We start from the raw sequence: 19,384 nt of genomic DNA, 5'->3' as shown, positions 1-19,384 counted from the left end.
GAAAGGTGGTCGGTGTTGGTATTTATTGCGGTAGATTTTTTGTAACGGTCATTAAAAGAAAGCAATAAATAACAAGGGGTCTTTTAAAGAAAATAAACCGGGAGTAATAGAACGGCAGCGGTATAGAGGGTGATCGCCGACCGATAGCATTAGAATTGTTCTTTTACGGGCGCGATAATAAACAAATAGATAAAATAAAGTGAAATAAACGTAAACAAAGGAAATAACACAGCAATGAAAAAAGTAAAACTAAAACAGACAAGTGGATATTAAATTGACGTACTCGGTCGGGACCCGGGACTCGGGACACTACCGAGAGCGGGTTGATGTTTAGGTTAAGAACAGCTTCGAGCATCTATCTTTAAAACAATCCGCGTCTGTGGCTCCCCGGGCGCTTCCGGCTCGGCGCTGGACCAACTAACATCAGTTAAACCGGCCGGGGCACGGGGAAAATGTATGAGATGTAAACAACCTTTTCCGCAGCACAATCGCCCACTATCGCAACACATTTTTATACTTTTTTCCCGCGTTGTTTATTCGAGCTTTTGTGTTGTCCCCTTTGTGTGTGCGTTGAATTTGCAATCTAGTCTCTCCTACATATCCTTTTTTTTCTCCCACGCCTTCTCTCGCCTCTAAGTACAAACTCGCGAGTACAATCCACGGAATGCTTAACTTTAAAATTTATTATTATGCTGTTGAATTTTTAAAAATAGAGAACTTGTATGTTCTGTTATTTTACTTTTTTTAAAAAGTTTAGTGAAAGGTACTGAGAGAATTTTTTTTTACAATTTTTCCGGGAAATTTATATAAAATTTATTTTTTAGAATCTAGAGATGTCATTAGATTTGTTGAGTAGTGCCATCGCATGGCGAAATTTTAAAATATTTATTTTGGCGTCAGTTTTAAAAACAAACATATACAGACGTTTTACTAAATTTAGGTTGTGATTAATCCTTCATCAGACATATTATAATTATTTAAATGTCTATCCATTTTAAAGTAACTATATAATGAATAATAATTAGTTTTTACTCCCAGATAATAGTTATTTTCTAGGTTAGTTGTTAAACTAAGATTTTTATTTAAGATGGCGCTGTATATTTACACATACATTTTTCATATTAAGTAATTGCAAGGTCTCAATTCAACCTATTCCCCATCAACTGCCCGTAAATCGTGAAAATAAAACTCTCCGTAGTTTAAATTGAACAAACACTGCGACTTTTTTGTTCCAAACCAATAAAAACTCCTGAATTTTCCGAATAAACTGGGTATTAGAGTCCTTTCAAGCAATTAACGCACTCTGATAATCGATATCGCACTCCTTACGCGGTCGTCAAAAAGGGAGCACTTGATAAAAAAATAAAAAAAAAAAAAGTAATTCAGGATGAATGAATAAAGGCATGTTTTTCCACACGTCAATCACTCGAGCAGTACTCGACTAAAGATCGATAGGTGCCAGAGAAAGCGTGTTTGAAATATAAAATTTTTCCAGTCTCTTCCTATTTCTATACACGACAATGTTTTCTCTTTCCCCTAACCGGGACATTAATTTAGTTTTTTTCACTAGCATACCATTTTTTATTATTTTTATTCACATTTTAATTCCTCGTCGCTTCATAACCGGGCGCTGAGATTAAATATCACAATTCTCTTCTTTATTTTTTAACGGAGGTGAGAAATGAGCGCAATTGATAATTTTATTTGCATAATTAATTCTTCGGTATAATTTTTAAAAATTACAAAACAAAGTAAACATTATGTGTCGATATATATGTTTTGTGACGGAGAAATCATTTCAGTTATTAAAATTCTCTGTTTGCTTTAGAAGTTTATAATTGGAGTACTCGGGGCGTAATACCGGTGGTCGATGGTGGTCGATGTGTAGTTGTGTTTTTGGTTCGCGGATAAATACGTGAGGATGAGAGAGATAAACGTGTGAAATTATCCTTAAATATTCGGTTGGTTAGCATGATTGTGTTGAGTTTAGTTGAGGCTCGGCGATAGGTTTAAACCGATTTACTGTATAAACATACCACCGAGTGTTGTCCAAGGACCGGTGGCTCGTGTTTGCGAATTAGACCCAGTCAGACGTTAAATCACTCACAAACAATCGAAAGATAGTAATTAATTTAAGCCTACGTGTCTGCATCCTATTCAATTGTTTTGTTCTATGCAATGCCACTCATTGGAACTTAAATAATATTGACAACTCTTCAATTCAGCTAATTAAGCTATTTATCGAATAAAACTTGATATAAGAATTTTTTATCCTGCCACTTTTTTTAAAAAACCTTATTTTAGTCAAAAAATGATCTTATATGGCCATTTAAAATTTTTTGATTGAATTTAGTTTCAGAAATCTCCGACAGGTAGCGCATGATCGCTAATTCTTCTCGCTAGAGGATAATTAAATTTTCAATATATAGTTTATTAAATAAAAATAATTTTTAATCTTTTTTTAAAAGATTGTTTGTATTTCTTTTTTAAGTATATTTATTTTTGATAGAAAAATTTGATAAATAAGCTTCTTATGCGACCGCTGTATTAGCGAATTAAGACCACCCTTTAATAAGAGCGTGGACCGATCAGGGTTCGAGTCCAGTTTCGGGTAAAATCATTACTAAAACTTCAAATCGACTTAAATGCAGGTACAAAAAATGTATTATGTTATTTTAAATAATAATAACAATAACGAAAATTGGTATTTCCATTTCGGTAATGAGTAAACAATGTTCACCAAAGTTGTTGTCTTTGAATTAAAAATTAACTGGTGAATAAATAAACTCTTTGGTAGTATACGGGCGCAATAATGTGATTGTTTTTATAAAGAAATACACAGCAAATAATAATACAAAATATATAATGTTTCATAAACATCACTAAGTTCGTAGTTCTCATTATATTAAAAATGTAACGACAAGAATCACAAAGCTCTTGATACTCTTTATACCAAGTATAAAGTAATATACTAAGTATTAGTATATTACTATATATACTAAGTATTACATAGTATATAGCATATAGTAGAGACAAAGGAAATAAGATAAATTATTTACCAAATTATTTAATGTAAATGTTGTTATATAATTTATCACAATTAGGCAAATGATGTTATTCGTTTGGAAATTTGTCTTTGACGTAAAAGACGGCAAGCCTGATATCTGTCTAAAGCGTTTCAATGTCACCGTCACCATAATGAGGATGAAAGCTTCTGCTAGTAATTTAATCTAATTTCTATCACCACTCAATTATATTTTTTTTTATTATTATTTAATTATTAGTGGAAATTAATAAAATTCATTTTTTTGATTGATCACTTGAAATTTAATTATTTTAGATATTTGAAATTTTTTTTAGCTTTTGTTTTTATTATTAATAATAATGATAATAAAAACAAAAATAAATAGCATATTTAAATAAAACGATTGTCACAAATTCCGACAGAATAATTACTCTTGTCATTCCAATAATTTCCGTGACAGAAATCAAAGCAAAAATATAACAAAAAAAATATAAAAATTTTTCATAATTTTTTTATATTTATTTTTCTGCTCTTGAAGTCTCATGATATCCCGAACAATAACTTTTATCGCAAAAACATTGTATAACTCAAAAAAAAAAAAAAATAAAATAATCTATATTATTAAGAGAATAAACAAAATTTTGTAGTCAGTGTATTTATATGATAAATTAGGTTTTACGTTTAAATGTGGTATCGTTGGAAAAGTCTTGACCTGGAGCTTATATCTGTAAAAATGTCAATAATTAAGGAAATGACTTTGTATCTTAAGAAATAATGACATTTTTAAAGATATAAGCTCATTTCGATGTTACAATCAATAAGAGCTTTCATTTGAGTACCCACATCAATTTTTAATACATTTGATATATTTATATAAATATATTATATATATATATATATATATATATATATATATATATATATATATATATATATATATATATATATATATATATATTAGGTGGGTCAAAAAAATCGAATAATTTATTTTTGATTTTATACTCTGAAAAATAGGTTCGTAGACACCTAAAAAGAATTCTCTCCAAGTATAAGCTCTTAATTATAACGGGAAGGTCCTCCGCTTTGCGGGTTTCTATTTTTTTCGAATAATCAGATAAAAAAATTTATATCTCGCTTCCAACTGCTTGGAAAAATATTCCGTGGCATAGATTTTGTGAGAAATTGAATGCTTTACAAAAAAGGTCTCTTATGACTTTTTCAAAAACTCAACCGATTAAAAGATATTCATAGTTGAAGTTTGGCTATTTTAAGGAAAATATTCGTTTTTATTATGAATTTTATAAGTCGATGAAAAAAATTATTTCGGATTGCGGAACTCATGATTTTGTAGGAAATTTACTGCTCTACAAAAATGGTCTCTTATGATTTTTGATTAAGTGAAGCCGTTACGAGATATTCATCGTCAAACATTAACGAATATCAATATTTCCAGTTTTTGATCAATAATTCGATAAATTTTAATTTAAACTATGAGTTTCAGGAAAATTTACATAAATTTGAGTTTCGATCGATAAAGAAATGTTATAATAAGTTAGATAAAGAATTATTGGAATTATCATTGATTTTCCTTGGAGAAATGCCTCAAGAAAAGATTTCTTTCAAACGTCCTGGTGCTGTTCATCATGCTAGATGGATGGCTAAGGCCATTTATAGTTTGAAAATGTATCTATTCAGAGATGAATTCAAACTCTCTCAGAAAGAATTGCATGGTCTTCGTCATTTCTGTATTTTTATAGTCACATTGTATTTAAAAGCTTGGTTTTCATCAACTTCTGCAACAACTGCTGCTTATCATGACTTGCAGTTTATGAAAAATTTATTGGAGTACAAACATATCAATCCTTTGATTTCTTCAGCTACGTGTGAAAAAATGATTTCGCACTTATGGTATTTGAGCGATGAACTTGCCATTTTATCACTGTTTGACGATGGCGTTCCATTAGAAGTAAAAAAGTATTGTTGAAGCTGTTAATACTCGTGAAGGTACAGATTCTAAAGCTAAAAGATTTGTAATTGCTAAAAAGATTTGAATTCATTGGCGCAGAGAACTCTGAGTGACTTTGTGTCTAAAAAGTCATTAATTCTTTTCAAAATCTTCGATCTACCGTATGACTTTCTTGATGTCGATGTTGAATTATGGCCTACTAATGAGAGTTATCTCGAAAATAAAGAATACTTTCAACAACTAAAAGTTGTCAATGATTCAGCAGAGCGAGCTGTTGCATTAGTCAGTGAATATAATCAATGCTTGACAAAAATGAAGAACAATTCCAGTACTTATTGCAAGTTGTCAAAGAACATCAAAAACATTCCCAAATTGTAATAAAAGAAATTATTTATAGTAATAGCGTACTGTTATGTTAAAAATATAGACAATTATATTGCAATTGATAATTCAATAAAAAATTTATCTATAAAAAAGTTAAATACTGGTTGTTTCTCACTTGATTCAATACTTTTCATATTAAATTTGACAAAGAAATATGTCATTCACTTCAAATTAAACTAATCATTGGCTATATGTCGAAAAAAATGCTCTAATTTCTTGTTTTAATGCAATCAAACAAGCTCAAGACTGAAAACAATATTAAAAAAATTGTTTATAACATTTCTTTATCGATCGAAACTCAAATTTATGTAAATTTTCCTGAAACTCATAGTTTAAATTAAAATTTATCGAATTATTGATCAAAAACTGGAAATATTGATATTCGTTAATGTTTGACGATGAATATCTCGTAACGGCTTCACTTAATCAAAAAATCATAAGAGACCATTTTTGTAGAGCAGTAAATTTCCTACAAAATCATGAGTTCCGCAATCCGAAATAATTTTTTTCATCGACTTATAAAATTCATAATAAAAACGAATATTTTCCTTAAAATAGCCAAACTTCAACTATGAATATCTTTTAATCGGTTGAGTTTTTGAAAAAGTCATAAGAGACCTTTTTTGTAAAGCATTCAATTTCTCACAAAATCTATGCCACGGAATATTTTTCCAAGCAGTTGGAAGCGAGATATAAATTTTTTTATCTGATTATTCGAAAAAAATAGAAACCCGCAAAGCGGAGGACCTTCCCGTTATAATTAAGAGCTTATACTTGGAGAGAATTCTTTTTAGGTGTCTACGAACCTATTTTTCAGAGTATAAAATCAAAAATAAATTATTCGATTTTTTTGACCCACCCTAATATATATGTATATATATATATATATATGTATGTATGAAAAATATATCAAAAATTCATGTAGGTACTTAAATGAAAGCTCTTAATGAGTGTAACATCGGGATGAGCTTATATCTTTAAGACCGTTAATATTTAATAAAGTACAGTGCAATTCAACTGAAGTCATTATTTAATAAAGCAAAATTTTATTTATTCATATTCCACAAGTCACGGCAGTCACATACAGTGATTGCAAGGTTGCTAGTAATAATATTATAAAAATAAAAAAATTAGCTCAATTTAAATCATCTAAATTCCTCAGTTCTCATCAGAGCTGAAGTAATTACTTCACTAGCAAGTACATCGTCAGTGTTTAACTAAAAAGAGAAAAAAGGAATAATAGATAAAAGATTGGAAATTAAGGGGGAAATGAAGCCTGTTAAATCGGATCGAAAGAGTACTTGGCGTGAACAGGGACTATTATCTTAGAGATTGGTGACTACACTCGTCGGCAGGCATACACGGGTCTTGAACCACTCTGCAAAGTGAATTTATCGCTGGCAGAAACTCCCGAGCTGGAACACTCACTCATTCACTCACCCGCTGGCTCCCTCCCCAGAGAGCACACAGTCAGGGGTTAAATTTCCACAAGTAATATGTCTATGAATATTTTTTTTTTTTGTGTAAAACTTTCCAGCGTTCGTTAGTCCAGTAAAAATACGTAACAAAGTAACCTCCGAGTTTTTATTTTATTTTTCTACAATAGCTAAACCAAAAATAAAAATTTTTTTAATTTGAATAAAGCGGATGCCTCGCAGTGGGTGGTTCTCTGTTAAGTTATCACGCTAAGGTTCATCGTACCGGTTTTTTTTATAAATAATTAATTAACTCGGATTATAAACAATAGATCAGCTTTTCGATACGTTTGTATTTTATCTAGCCCCCGAGCGGGCCCTTTTTACCCCTATATTTAGTTTGTTTATGGAGTAACTTACTCCGCGACAAGTGAGTAATAGACTAGCCGCCCCGAGTGCCCAATGATCCTTATCAACTTCTTAGATTCTCATTTATTTTTACTAATTAACTCGCTTAATTTTTTTCACTCATTTAAATATATTTGTAAAACAAATGCTAATTTTATTACTTACATTATCATTTATTTAAACCTTTTTTTTTTACAATTGAATAAATGAAGGTGTTTTAAAGAGATTGCAAGATATTTTTATTCATTCAATTTAATGTAGAAAAAAAAAAACTAAATAATTACTCTGAAAAATAAAATTTCTTCTAAAATCAATCTAAAAATTATAAAAAAAAATTATTTCTCACTCATTAAAATCGAAATTATACAGCTTAAATTAAGCCCAAATAAATTGAGCTACTTCTCAAGTCCAAGTAAATAACGAAGCTTAATTAAAAGTTAATAAATAAATAAAAAAGTAAAGAAGCACCGGATAGTAAGTAATAATTAAAAGTAAACAACAAATGAATAATAAAAAGCTCACCTGCGGCTGGATCAGTAAAAGCATTTACAGAAGCAAGCACACAGACAATAAACACAAGTAGGAACATTGTAACGTCACAGGTTGACGCGCGAACATCAACTGAGTCCTGATATCGTCCAGAGTTAAGAGCTAACGTTCTCCCGCCAAACAGAGCGACTGCGCACGAAATCACCCCTCAACTGGGTTGAGTAACAACTTTTTAATTATTTAAAATATTTTATCGAAACTATACTTAGCCCTCTGTTAGTTATAATTCCTTCCTTGTCTATAATTTTGAAATTTAAGTAAACTTTCCGATATAGTTTTATTTAAATACGTTATGGTAGGTTGTAATCAATCACTTGAGATGTCATAGATCATTTCTATAATTAAATTAGATTGAGAGACAAGGTTATTATAGGGAATTTCTGACGGGGTCCATTGTTCAAGGGTGACTGATGTCATCTGTCTTTCAATCACTCATTTGTTTTTGCTGATTTATTTATATAAATATATATTTTTTTTCACGATTATTGAGAGCTCTGTCATAGAAAAATTGACAATTGTTGATCAAGATTGAATAATTATTTCTTTAATCCAAAAATAAATGTAGTACAAAAGTTTGTGAATAAATCAACTCGATTACTTTTAAAGGAAACGGAAGAAAGACTATAAAAGTTTGTCACAGCTTTACTCGATACGTGGCACTTTTCTTAAAGTCTAAGAACAAATCAAAAATATAAGTTATTTAAAGCAACAGCTCAATTAAACAAAGCTCAATCTTGGCTTCTACTCGCGGACTGACCTATATATTATATATACATACATATGTTAATAAAAATAGAATTATGATATAAATCACAAATAGCAGATAAAAAATGTAAAAGTTATAAATTTTTGATAAATTGACCGGTGTGATAATACCAGTTCACTTCCCGTTTAAATTTTGATCATTGCAGTACCGCGAACATTATTTTTTGCTGGTTTATTTAAATGTTGAGCATGTTGCGGTTTCAACCAGAATTATCGATTAGATTCACAAGCATTTTGAGCGATTTTTAGGATTCAATATCTTTTTTGTCCACTGTAGAAAAAATTGACTTGAATCGAAAGAAAAATTCTTGAACCAAAAAATAATTTTTAAGAATTTTATCATATTTTAAATAAAGCAGAAAAATTTATAAAAATTATTTTAGAAATAAATTTCAAGGGCACTTTGAAGAGCTCAAAAAAAGTTTAAGATAAATTTTGAAGAGTAAATTTGACTATAAAAAAAAAAGTTTTTATAATTTAAAATGTCGGGTGTGTAAAACTGCACTAACATCAAATAATCAATGTGAATTTGTAGTTGATTTACAAAAGGGTTTCGTTAACGTATCGCGGAGCTAACGAGCTTTCTGAAGTCATAGCCATAGACAGTAGAGCAAACGAGTTTACATAAGAGTAGGGATACATGACGATAAATTTTCTTCACTCTTCACTCTTCACTGGTGCCTCCTTCCTTTTTCCTCCTCTCTTTACTTTAGCTCCTCTACCCTCTTTTGGGCACCTCAATCTATCTATTTTCACGCTTTAACACACTCCTAACTCAACTTAAACTTACATCATCCCCTCGTGCCTATTAAGCCCCCACTATCATTTAATTTGCTCGATCGGGTGTAAGGCAAAAATAAAACTTTTCTGGCCAACTATTTTAATTAATAAACTTTGAGTAATCAAATAGAGGGTTAATTAATTAATTTTATGATTTTTATCCCTTCTGTTTTTCAATTTAGCTTTTATTTTATTTTATTTTTTTAGATAAATAGATTTACAAAATTAAGTCGATAAAAAAAATATTCCAATTCTCATAAAATTTATTTTTTATTTTTAATCTTCATAATTATTTATTCTTGCAATTCCTTGTTCAGTCGTTGTATTAAGGAGTGAGAACCGAGTACCGACCGACCAGAAAAACGTGACACTCGTCACAGACTCGTACTGGCTTCGCTGAATTCGGCAGCGCAATCGTGTTGTCGCTGCAAGCGTTGCAGAATATTTTTCCACAATTTCTGCAATGGTGCTGCAAATATAAGACTCAATTGATAATCAATTACATTTTAAAGAAAAAAATTTAAGTGCAATCAGGATTGTAATTAATTCGCTGTAATTTCGAATTAATAATTTAATTTTCCAATGATTTATTTTAAACTTCCCAAATTTTGAAAAATTTTCAATTTTTTTCAAAGGGAAGTTAAAAAAATCTTATTAATTTCTTAAATTAATAATTCTATTAGAAAAAAACATTTTATTAATGCATTGTCTTTCCATTAAAAATTTTCTTACTCTGGAAGCAATAAAATAATGATTAAGTTGATATTAAAGTGAAAAAATGCGAGTTCAGTTAAAAAAAAAAAAAAAAAAAAAAAAAACAGTGTAATATCCCTCGTACTGGCAGAGTAATAATAATCATAATAATAATAATGGTGGTCGTACAAGCAAGCGAAGAAAAGAAACCATAAATTGTAGCGATTACGGATTTTCCCCTTTTCACAGTTTTGCGGAAGAGCATGCCCATTATGTATAAAGACGGTATAGAGCTTAACGCTCCGGAACTGAAGGCATTATTCCCGAAATACTTTTAATTCTTTTTTTATTATTATTTTTAAATAAAACGAGTACATGCAAATTGAATCTTATAAATAAGCTCGGGGTTTCTCTCTTCGGCGACTCTCCACTCGACACTATTACCCATATCGTCCTTGTTCCCGTCCTGGAATAAACTTTCTTTACCGATAACCGATTCCGCAAAGTTAATTATTGAACCGTCCCGTTGCTGGTGACTTACGATCTGAATGTGAACCCTTGAGAGAATTTGGAGTACCGCCAGATGCGGAACCACACACTCAACCGCTTAGCCTTTTTTAAAGGAGTTTACTTTTATGTCTTATCACCTTCCAAGGATACTTTCTACCGCGAACATTTATCTCATTTTTAAATTACTATTTTACTTTGACATTTTATTATACAAAGCCGACTATTGATCATTTTATATTTAAATTACTGAATCGAAAATTCAAAGATAGAATTATATACTTTAAATAAAAATCATTTATAATTATGCTTATTTAATTTTACTAAATCTTGTTAAATATAACTAAACCCTTATACCAGTGTAAAAGTAGTAATTAAAAATTTTATTGAATAAATTTGATGAAATTTTTTGTAAATTTTCTTTCAAGAAAAGCCCTCTAGCGACAAAGGATTGATAAAAAAATGTCGTAATATCTTTTGTCAGTTATTTAGACACAAAATCCGTAAAAAGTAAACTGCGGTGGTAAAAAAAGGGTTGTGTCTTTTTGCGTTGTAGCTTCCTGTCGGTACAGCAAAAGCCCCTATTTAACAGGACTGGCATATTTAACACATCGAGTATGGTAATATCTGGTGTGGAGTAAAAAAGTTTAAAAATAGTACGAATAAAATAAAATAAAAAGGAAAAAAGGGTAACGACGTGAACGTGTTATTATGCAATAACTCGAGAGTGGGTTGTCCGAGGCGTTGGAACGCGTGAGATCAGAGGCGCCACTGTTTGCTCCTAAAAAACTCTATTTTAAAGTTCCGGATTCTAATCCTCAACGTCTTTATTATCACATAACATATTGACGGACCAGACGGAGCTTGTGAATATGTATGTTTATGTCAGTATTACCATATATTCCATCAATATCATTACAAGAGTGAGAGATATTATTTTTAAATATAAATTATTTTTACGACGATCGTTTTATTTTTAAATTGTGGAATTACTATCAAAGATACGAAAAAATCATGAAATACTTTTTTGATGGATTATTTTAAATTTTATTATTTATTATTAAATAAAATTTTGATTTAAAAATTTCGGGTTTAATATCAGCGTTGGAAAATGAATCAAAGTAAAACTTTATATAAAAAAAGTAAAATAGTAATTAAGAAGTTTTGATTACCTTACGACGAGTTAAGTTGAATTCTCGATTACAACCTTTGCAATTAGTAACAAGTCGATCATTAGCCCATGTTGGAGTACCATTAGTTCCTTCATTATTAGCTGCTTGATATTGCGCATTGTCTACAGCTTCACGTAATTCGCAGGCCGCTAATTTCGCTAAGCTTAATTGCCCGCCGAGTTCTTCCAGCGTGCGTTCTTGCTCGGTACAAATTTCTCGTAACGCGTAGTGCTCTTCTTGGAGGGTCAGATATTTCTAAAAAAATCACAGATTATAAATGTTTATAAATAGTTGTTAGAAAATTAAAAAAAAAGTAAATGGATGGGGATTAGATTTATCACCTCGTGAACGCTCTTCAGCTGGTCAATTTCTTGCAATAGCTGGGAAATCTTTTCAGTACTTGAAACAGAGGCTTCTTGAAGTGAAGTACGCCACTCGCGTTCCACTTTTAATTCTCTCTCCACCCCATTGGCTCGTGCCTCACGTTCGGCTACTTTGGCATCCAGCAGCCGTGCTCGTTCCTCACTTCCCGACCTCACATTGTCTATTTCTTTGCACCTTTAAATCATACATAAAAACATTATCTCTTATATTGCTTTTACTTTATTTATGACCCGCTAAAAAGTACAACTAAAATATTGTTGCGTGTTTTTTTTTACTCATGCAAAATTTACATTAATTTTTATTTAATTGGTTAATAAAATGACACAGTTTTACATTTTTTACCATCAAAATTTAATAAAAAAATTAAGATAATTATTTGAGTTGATATTTCAATTTATAATTGTCCTATTCATTTTGTAATGTTAAAATTTTAATTAAAAATTTTTTTTATCATCTTGATATTATTATTATCATGTTCATTTTTTCATTACTAAAAACTACAAATTTTTCTATTTATAATAATAATAATGATGATGAAACGTTTTTATAGTAAATAAACTTAAAAGTCTTAAATATTTTCTTACCCTAAAAATTTAAAATTAAAATTATCGATTTTAGTACTTAATTATAAAGTACTTATTTAAATAATGTAAAAAGAAAAAAATCAATGGTAAGAATTAACTGGGTCATTTTATTTCAATTCAAATATTTATTTAGGAATAGAAAATTAAATTTCCTTTTTTCATGCAACCACAAACTTAGTAATCATTTTATCTAAAACTTTTCAATGAGAAATTAAAAATTTTAATTAAAAAATAAACTTCTTCATGCAAAGTCATGAAACAGTAATTAAAAAAACTTTTTTTTTTCCATTTTTGCCATTTCATTTCAATTCAACGAGAAGAAATCATGCATCGCGCTATTAAATAATATTTTTTTTCTACATTGTCCAAACAATGAAAATTATTTTCACCAAACAAAGAATATTATTTACGGGAATAATGAGCGTATGGATGATGTAATTTGGAGAAGAATTTAATTATAACTTTCAATCAAGTACGCCGTGTGATTGTCTACTCGAACAATCATAATTTTGAATATAATAATTACTATCAAAAATATGACCTAAATTAAAAAAAATAAACTACATTTAATTTTAATTAATCCCTCAAGTTTAATTGACATCTCTAAATTTATTCTTCTATTTAAAAAGTCTATTAATCAAAGATAATTACTAATAAAAAATGCAAGATCTTGTGATTAAAAACTTTGATACAAAATCAAAGCTCGGAGCTTAAAAAAATTTAACATAAACAAAAATTCATTAGGAAGTAATTAAGACACAGTTTATTGATTTACGTATTTATTATCAATAATAATAATATTTATACAATGACACTTATTAGTGGGAGCGGGTAGAGTATTAATTTGTTAAATATTTCGAATAACTGTAACATTAATTAAGCCGAAGATTAGTGAAAATTTGAAAGTTGTCCCAAGTTAAAATTTAAATCGTAGATTCAACGTATTGGATGTTAAAATTGTTATTTGAACGTATTGAAAGTTAAAAACATTAGTTGAACCGATTCATATCGATAAGGAGTGAAAATAAGTAATATTAAAACTATTCAAATAACTACATGCTTTTAATTCTTAACGACGATGAATCTACGATTTAAATTTCGACTTGAGGTGTTATTTAATATTGTATTGCTAATTAAAATACATCAACAGTCTTATAAATTTACGTCGTGCTTAATTCGAGATAAAAATAAAAAAAATAACAAACAATAAACGTACTTTTGATCCATTTTTTGAATGGTCTCAGACATAGACAATGTCTGAGCTTCCAATTTGACAATAACTTCAGTTTTGTGCTTAAGCGAACTCTCGCATTCCTGAAATGAATTTTTACAGCAAAAATTTTTTTATTTGGCCTTATCAATTGATACAAATTTAAATTCGAATAATATAGCAATGACAGTTAAAATAGTAATTATTAGATAATGATCGATTGATTTTAGCTTAAGCCTAAGACAACAGAATAAATGATTTGTAACATTAAACAAAGTTTAATTGCGAATCTCAGCGTCTTTGTCATCAACTTCTACTTTAGCGGCTTTCTCCGCTCTGAAATCTCTGTCCCGGAAAGTTCCAAGCTCAGCAGAAGGCGGTGACTTTGGAGAAAGCGGGCTTATTTTAACAAAACTTTTTGTTGAACTAGGCGTAGTTGGCGTTTTCCCATCGCAGTCTTTCATTAGGTGATTATACTTTTCTAGATTGTTTAGAATTTTACCGATCTGGTTCGTTTTTGCGTGAAGACGGCTCACCATCTCACCTTTTTGCGTCAATTCCACCTCACATTCCTACAAGTTTAATTATTTATACATCCTAATAATTATTTTCATCTGATAAATCAATAAAATCCTGCTAAATAATGGGTTAAGTCGCTAAAGGAATTTTTATTATTCAAAAAAATTCTGTGAAAAAATTTTTTGTTGCAGTCAATTTTCATACCAGGCCTTTTAGGGTTTAATCTGGTCATCAATTACCATAAATATGGCTTCATATGGCCATATAAAGTTATATGAGGATATATCAAAACTAATTAAATTTTATGTATGGAAATTTTAAACCATATCAAGCCATATTATAAATTTTTTCACAACATAAAATCAATAAAAAAATAATCCACCTGTAATTTTTTGTACATCTCCAAATTAATCAATTTTATATCCTCCAATTGCCTTCTTAGGGAAATAATAGTGTCCTGCTTTTCATGGATGTCTTTTTCCAAAAGTTTCATCGCAACTTCCATCTCAGATTTCATACTAACCTGATTAAAAAAAATAATTATCGTCACTATTTCTTAACTAAAGGTAGGTGTCGTAGTTAAGACATACCGTCAGAAAATTCTAAATCTATACATATATAAGAGATTTTTAGGTATATATTCATGACAACTACCTCAGTATTTTTATAAAACTAAAAAAAAAAAAAAAAAACCTGTAAAGCCAATTCCTTTTCGACGTCAGATCTTAATTTTTTCTCATTCTCAATCCTGCTTCTCAATTCCTCGATTTCTGAAGTAGTTTCGGTGATTTTAATCGGGGTTTTTCCCGTCTAAAATTGAATCAGAATATCAAAGATTGTTTTAATTAAAAAATAACCAATTTCTCAACAGTATTACCTCAACAGTGTCTTTAACTTCAATTCCAAGTTCTTTTTTCAGCTGTCGATTTTCTTCTTGTATCGACAGAATATTATTGCGCGCTATTGACAGATCTTCTTTCATCAAAGCGTTCGTCGTTGTCAGAGATTCAACTTTGGCTTGTAAATTTTTAACTGTAGCGCTAAAAATTGAACATCCAATTTACATTCTCATTTCTTATTTCTTTAATTAATTACAGTATCAGATAAATAGGTATCAGGCGTCTTGATCCTGCGTCAAAATATTCCGAAAAAAAATATCTCCGAGACTAAATATGATTTATTGAAAAACCATTAATAATTGTTAAAATAAAATTTTGTCCGGGGATATTTTGTCAGAGGATCAAGAATCATGGGACCGGTAAATTACTTCAAATGACGATTCAACTCTTCAATATAATTCTTCTGATCAAGCACAGTGGTCATATTGTCGTTCGCCAGCTCTTCGTCCGGAGAATCACCGGGTATGTGATTGCTGTTGCGTAAATATAACGAAAAATCGATGACCCCTTGCTGGCAGTCAAGATCTTCTTCCTAAATGACCAATCACAATTGAACAATTACTTTATTGAGGAATGTTGTACAAAACTCGGTTATTTTTTACCTTGACACAAAAATTACAATCAATAACATTGAGACCAACAAGCAAGCCCATGATAACAATAGCTTCTTCGCTCATCATCAAAGCGTCGGGTTCAAAATATTCTGATAGCAAATCGTCACGGTGGTCGATCAGAATTTTTAAGTAGTCCGCTAATTTTTTTTGCATCAATGCCATCCGTAACCAAGCGCGAGCTCTACCCATCGCCGTTCTATAATTATGTAATTATTAGAAATTGAAGGTTTAATTAAATTCATTCAATCAATTTAAGTGACCCCGTACCTCACAATAGGTAAGTCGCGGATGCTCGCGGTGATATCTTGGGCTTCTGGACAATACTTTTCGACTAATTGCAAAATGTCCCAAAGCTCCTTTTTTGGACCGAGAAGACCCTGGAATAATTAATATGATAATGAGGGTGATAAAAATGAAATTTATTATTTTGGGTCTACCTTTTTGGGTCTGAGACCGTGCCGTAAAACGTGCTCGAGGACGATGAAGAAATGCTGCATTGGCATGTGGTCCGAATCGAGCATTCTTCCGTATTTTAAAGATGTTTCTATCAATTCTTTTACGATTAGTTTTGATATATTTACTAAGTTACTTCGCTCGATTATGACTGGATCACGCGCTGGAATTTTAAAATATTTTTTTTTCTTATTTTTAGGTTGATTGATATTTTATTTGAAGTTTTTAATTTTTAAACAGGAATTAAATTTTTTTATAGATATATTTTAGTTTTCAGAAAATTTAGTAATTTTTTTTATTAAATTAATATCTGAGATTCAATCTCTGTCTCATTTAATAAAAAAATTCAACATTGAACTTTCACTTTTGACCTTAAAAATTTTTGACAACCTAGACAGTGATTGGACTCGACAAAATCACACAAAATCATAAGAAAAAAAAAAATTCGATAATTAGAACAAAAATAATGAAAAATGAGAATATGAAGAAGCAGCACCAGACAAGTGCAAGTACAAGTAACAAGTAGCTGAACAAATACAAACACAAGCTGAAGTGGTGAATTTGCGGTGGGCTTAGAATGTCGCAAAGCTCATTCTTAAGATCAGACTGCGAGCGCAATTGCCGTTGTTGATTTAATCTCAAACACGAGTCATTATGACGGTGATGAATTTTTTCAATACCGCTGATAGCCAGAGGCGGCGAAGGGGACCTCTGCATCGAGTCCTGCATCGAGAACTCGACGTCCTGGAGTTCCTTCAGGCAGAGCCACTCTCCGTCGACGGAGACACGGAAATTGCACAAATAAATTGTGTCCTGGGCCCCGGCCATGTCCTGGTCAATCATCGCGCCTCCGTGCTGAATGTCACCCGGCGGACGAATTTTTGTGTTTGTTTCTTGTCTCATTAATCTTTCTAGTTAATTATTCTTCACGGTTGTTCCTTTTTTTCTTGCAGACTCTTATTTACAAGCTCAGTTAATTCGCACAACACTTTATTTATTAATTATATTTAAATTGTAGGATATTTAACAATTAAACGCTCTGTGTTTTGTAACCAAATTTTGATATTGATTCCACCGAGCGCACTAGTGTCCTCTGTTTTAATCAATATTCGGGGAATTCCACAATTTTATTATTATTTATCGCTGCTGCCACCTATCTTATATTTAAAATTTCAAATTTTCTTTAAATATGATTTTTTATACTCACTTTTATTTTTTTAATTTTTTTTTTTTTTTTTTTTTTTTTTAGCTTCTTATAAAATAAATTAATAATTTTTTTTCAATTTTAAAATAATTTTTTATTATTACAAAATTTTGTACATGTTTACAGGGTTGTTGAATTTTTAGTGGAATAATACATTATTTAATTCAAATTTTTTTCTATTAAATATAAAAATTCTACTAAAAATAAAAGAAAAAAAAAATAATTTTTTAGTTAAAATTTTACTTTAATTTAATAAATTCAAAAATTTTAGCGGGAAAAAATAAAAAATGGCGACGAGTAAAAGGTACCAACGTTGACTTTCAGCAAAATAAATTTAAATATAAAATAAAATAATAAACAATAAAACTTACGTCGAGGCGACCACCAGGCATCGAGTTTCCTAGGCCTAGAAACTACAAGATCCGGCCACTTGTCCTCGCGAATTGAGTAGGTCGAAGGTGATCTAGATACCCCCTCGATATCGTCTGACAGCATACTCCCAGACAAAGATTTATCTGACGGCGACACAGCACTCGTATTTTCCGACATTTTTTTAATTTTTTCAAGTTAATATTACAATTATTTAACAAATTAAATCACTTTCAACACCCACTATTTAATTTATCTATCTATAAATCTAATCATAAGTCAATTCATTCGCTATTATTTACAAACACGTCACAGTAGCACACACCAGATTGTAAACACTAGTGACCACTAGCCAGACATCTGGGGTCCCTTTTTTTAAATGGCGCTTTGATTTAAAAAAAAAAATTATATTTCTTTATAAATCCATCAATTTTTTATTTTTTAATTTTAATTTTCATTAATTTTATTATTACATATTTTTTTTGTTTAAAAATTTGTAAAAATTTGAATTTTTGAAATTTGAATTTCCGCGCGGAAATTTTAGGTGTCAGCTGGCTTAACTTTTAAAAACATTTTAATAGCAAAAAAATAAGGGTTTGTTTTTTAAAAAATACTTTGTTAACTTCTGTCGGTATGAAAAGAAATTAACGAGCGCCATCTAGGATAGATAAAAAATTAGAGTGCGTTGTAAAATTCATCAGTTGTTTATTTTTAGTAGTAAGTAATATCGTAGATATTTATTATTAAATTATTAACTAATTAAAAAACCATAAAATGGAAACTCCATCGGATGTGGATTGGGTGCAATTACGAATTGACATGGGAAGCATGGACGAGGAAGATTTTAAAACAAAATTCAAACGTAAGATTTTCGACAATCCTCTGGTGCCGCTAGGTAATATTTAACCTTAAATTATCAGTAATTAGTTTAATTGTTAAACAATTGATTAGACAATAATGACAATTGTTGTGAGTAGGAGCGGGAGCAACGACAATAGCTTTGTTAACTGGTCTGGGATATCTGAGAATCGGAAACAGCGCGATGCAGCAGATCATGATGAGGTCTAGGGTGTCTGCTCAGGGTTTCACGGTCGCGGTCGCGCTTCTTGGTACTATGTCTACTACTCTGTCGTTTCACTTTGAGGAAACTGCTAATTTTGCTAAAAAGTACACTGGAATTGGTACTGTTTCTGATGATAATCCTGGACAGCCAAAGGTCAGCGAGGTTGAGAGCAAAAAAGATGATAAAAAAAATGAGAAATAAATTTTATTTGTTTTGTATATTAGCAAGTATTTTTAGATTGGTTAATATTTGTATAAATTATTTTCGCTTATGTAATAAAATTTAGTTATAAGTTATTTTACAGATTTTATTTTTAGACAATGTTGAAATTATGGCAGTGATAGGTATAGACTTATTTTTTTATTTTATAATAAATATATAAATATTTTCTAAGGAAGGAAAAAATTTTTCAAACTTAATT

General features: G+C 30.1%; 3 protein-coding genes across 5 annotated transcripts in view; 1 reads left to right on the top strand and 2 right to left on the bottom strand.

Moving 5' to 3' along the window:
* The window catches only part of LOC141537376 (lachesin), a 35,758-nt gene extending 27,919 nt beyond the window's left edge, over positions 1–7,839 (bottom strand). The window contains exon 1 of the mRNA XM_074258340.1: positions 7,721–7,839. Coding sequence (XP_074114441.1) covers positions 7,721–7,787 — 67 coding nt within the window. The 5' untranslated portion in view covers positions 7,788–7,839. The remainder of the gene's footprint in view (positions 1–7,720) is intronic.
* A 1,623-nt stretch (positions 7,840–9,462) lies between these two features.
* LOC141537364 (RUN and FYVE domain-containing protein 2) lies at positions 9,463–18,221 on the bottom strand. Of its 3 annotated transcripts, none has more exons than XM_074258325.1 (12): positions 17,903–18,221; positions 16,312–16,490; positions 16,142–16,251; positions 15,863–16,070; positions 15,629–15,792; positions 15,239–15,401; positions 15,055–15,171; positions 14,744–14,884; positions 13,849–13,946; positions 12,006–12,222; positions 11,665–11,919; positions 9,463–9,761 (listed from the first exon to the last, which is right to left on the bottom strand). In XM_074258325.1, the coding sequence occupies exons 1-12, from the start codon at positions 18,078–18,080 to the stop codon at positions 9,618–9,620; spliced, it is 1,974 nt and encodes a 657-aa protein (XP_074114426.1). In that variant the 5' UTR covers positions 18,081–18,221; the 3' UTR covers positions 9,463–9,617. The 3 variants fall into 3 exon arrangements, with proteins under 3 accessions (XP_074114426.1, XP_074114424.1, XP_074114425.1); XM_074258323.1 differs by lacking the exon at positions 17,903–18,221 and adding an exon at positions 16,870–17,385; XM_074258324.1 differs by lacking the exon at positions 17,903–18,221 and adding an exon at positions 17,008–17,382.
* Positions 18,222–18,601: 380 nt separating this feature from the next.
* Positions 18,602–19,259, top strand: LOC141537509 (putative HIG1 domain family member 2B). The gene is made up of 2 exons (XM_074258536.1): positions 18,602–18,795; positions 18,878–19,259. The coding sequence occupies exons 1-2, from the start codon at positions 18,675–18,677 to the stop codon at positions 19,162–19,164; spliced, it is 408 nt and encodes a 135-aa protein (XP_074114637.1). The 5' UTR covers positions 18,602–18,674; the 3' UTR covers positions 19,165–19,259.
* Positions 19,260–19,384: the final 125 nt, after the last annotated feature.

Source organism: Cotesia typhae, unplaced genomic scaffold (genome assembly GCF_013202065.1).
Source record: "Cotesia typhae breed Kobodo isofemale line unplaced genomic scaffold, CoteBio_Ctyphae scaffold_91, whole genome shotgun sequence".
Taxonomy (NCBI): Eukaryota; Metazoa; Arthropoda; class Insecta; order Hymenoptera; family Braconidae; genus Cotesia; species Cotesia typhae.
The sequence above is the reverse complement of the archived record's forward strand: the minus strand, read 5'-3'. Positions and strand labels throughout refer to the sequence as shown.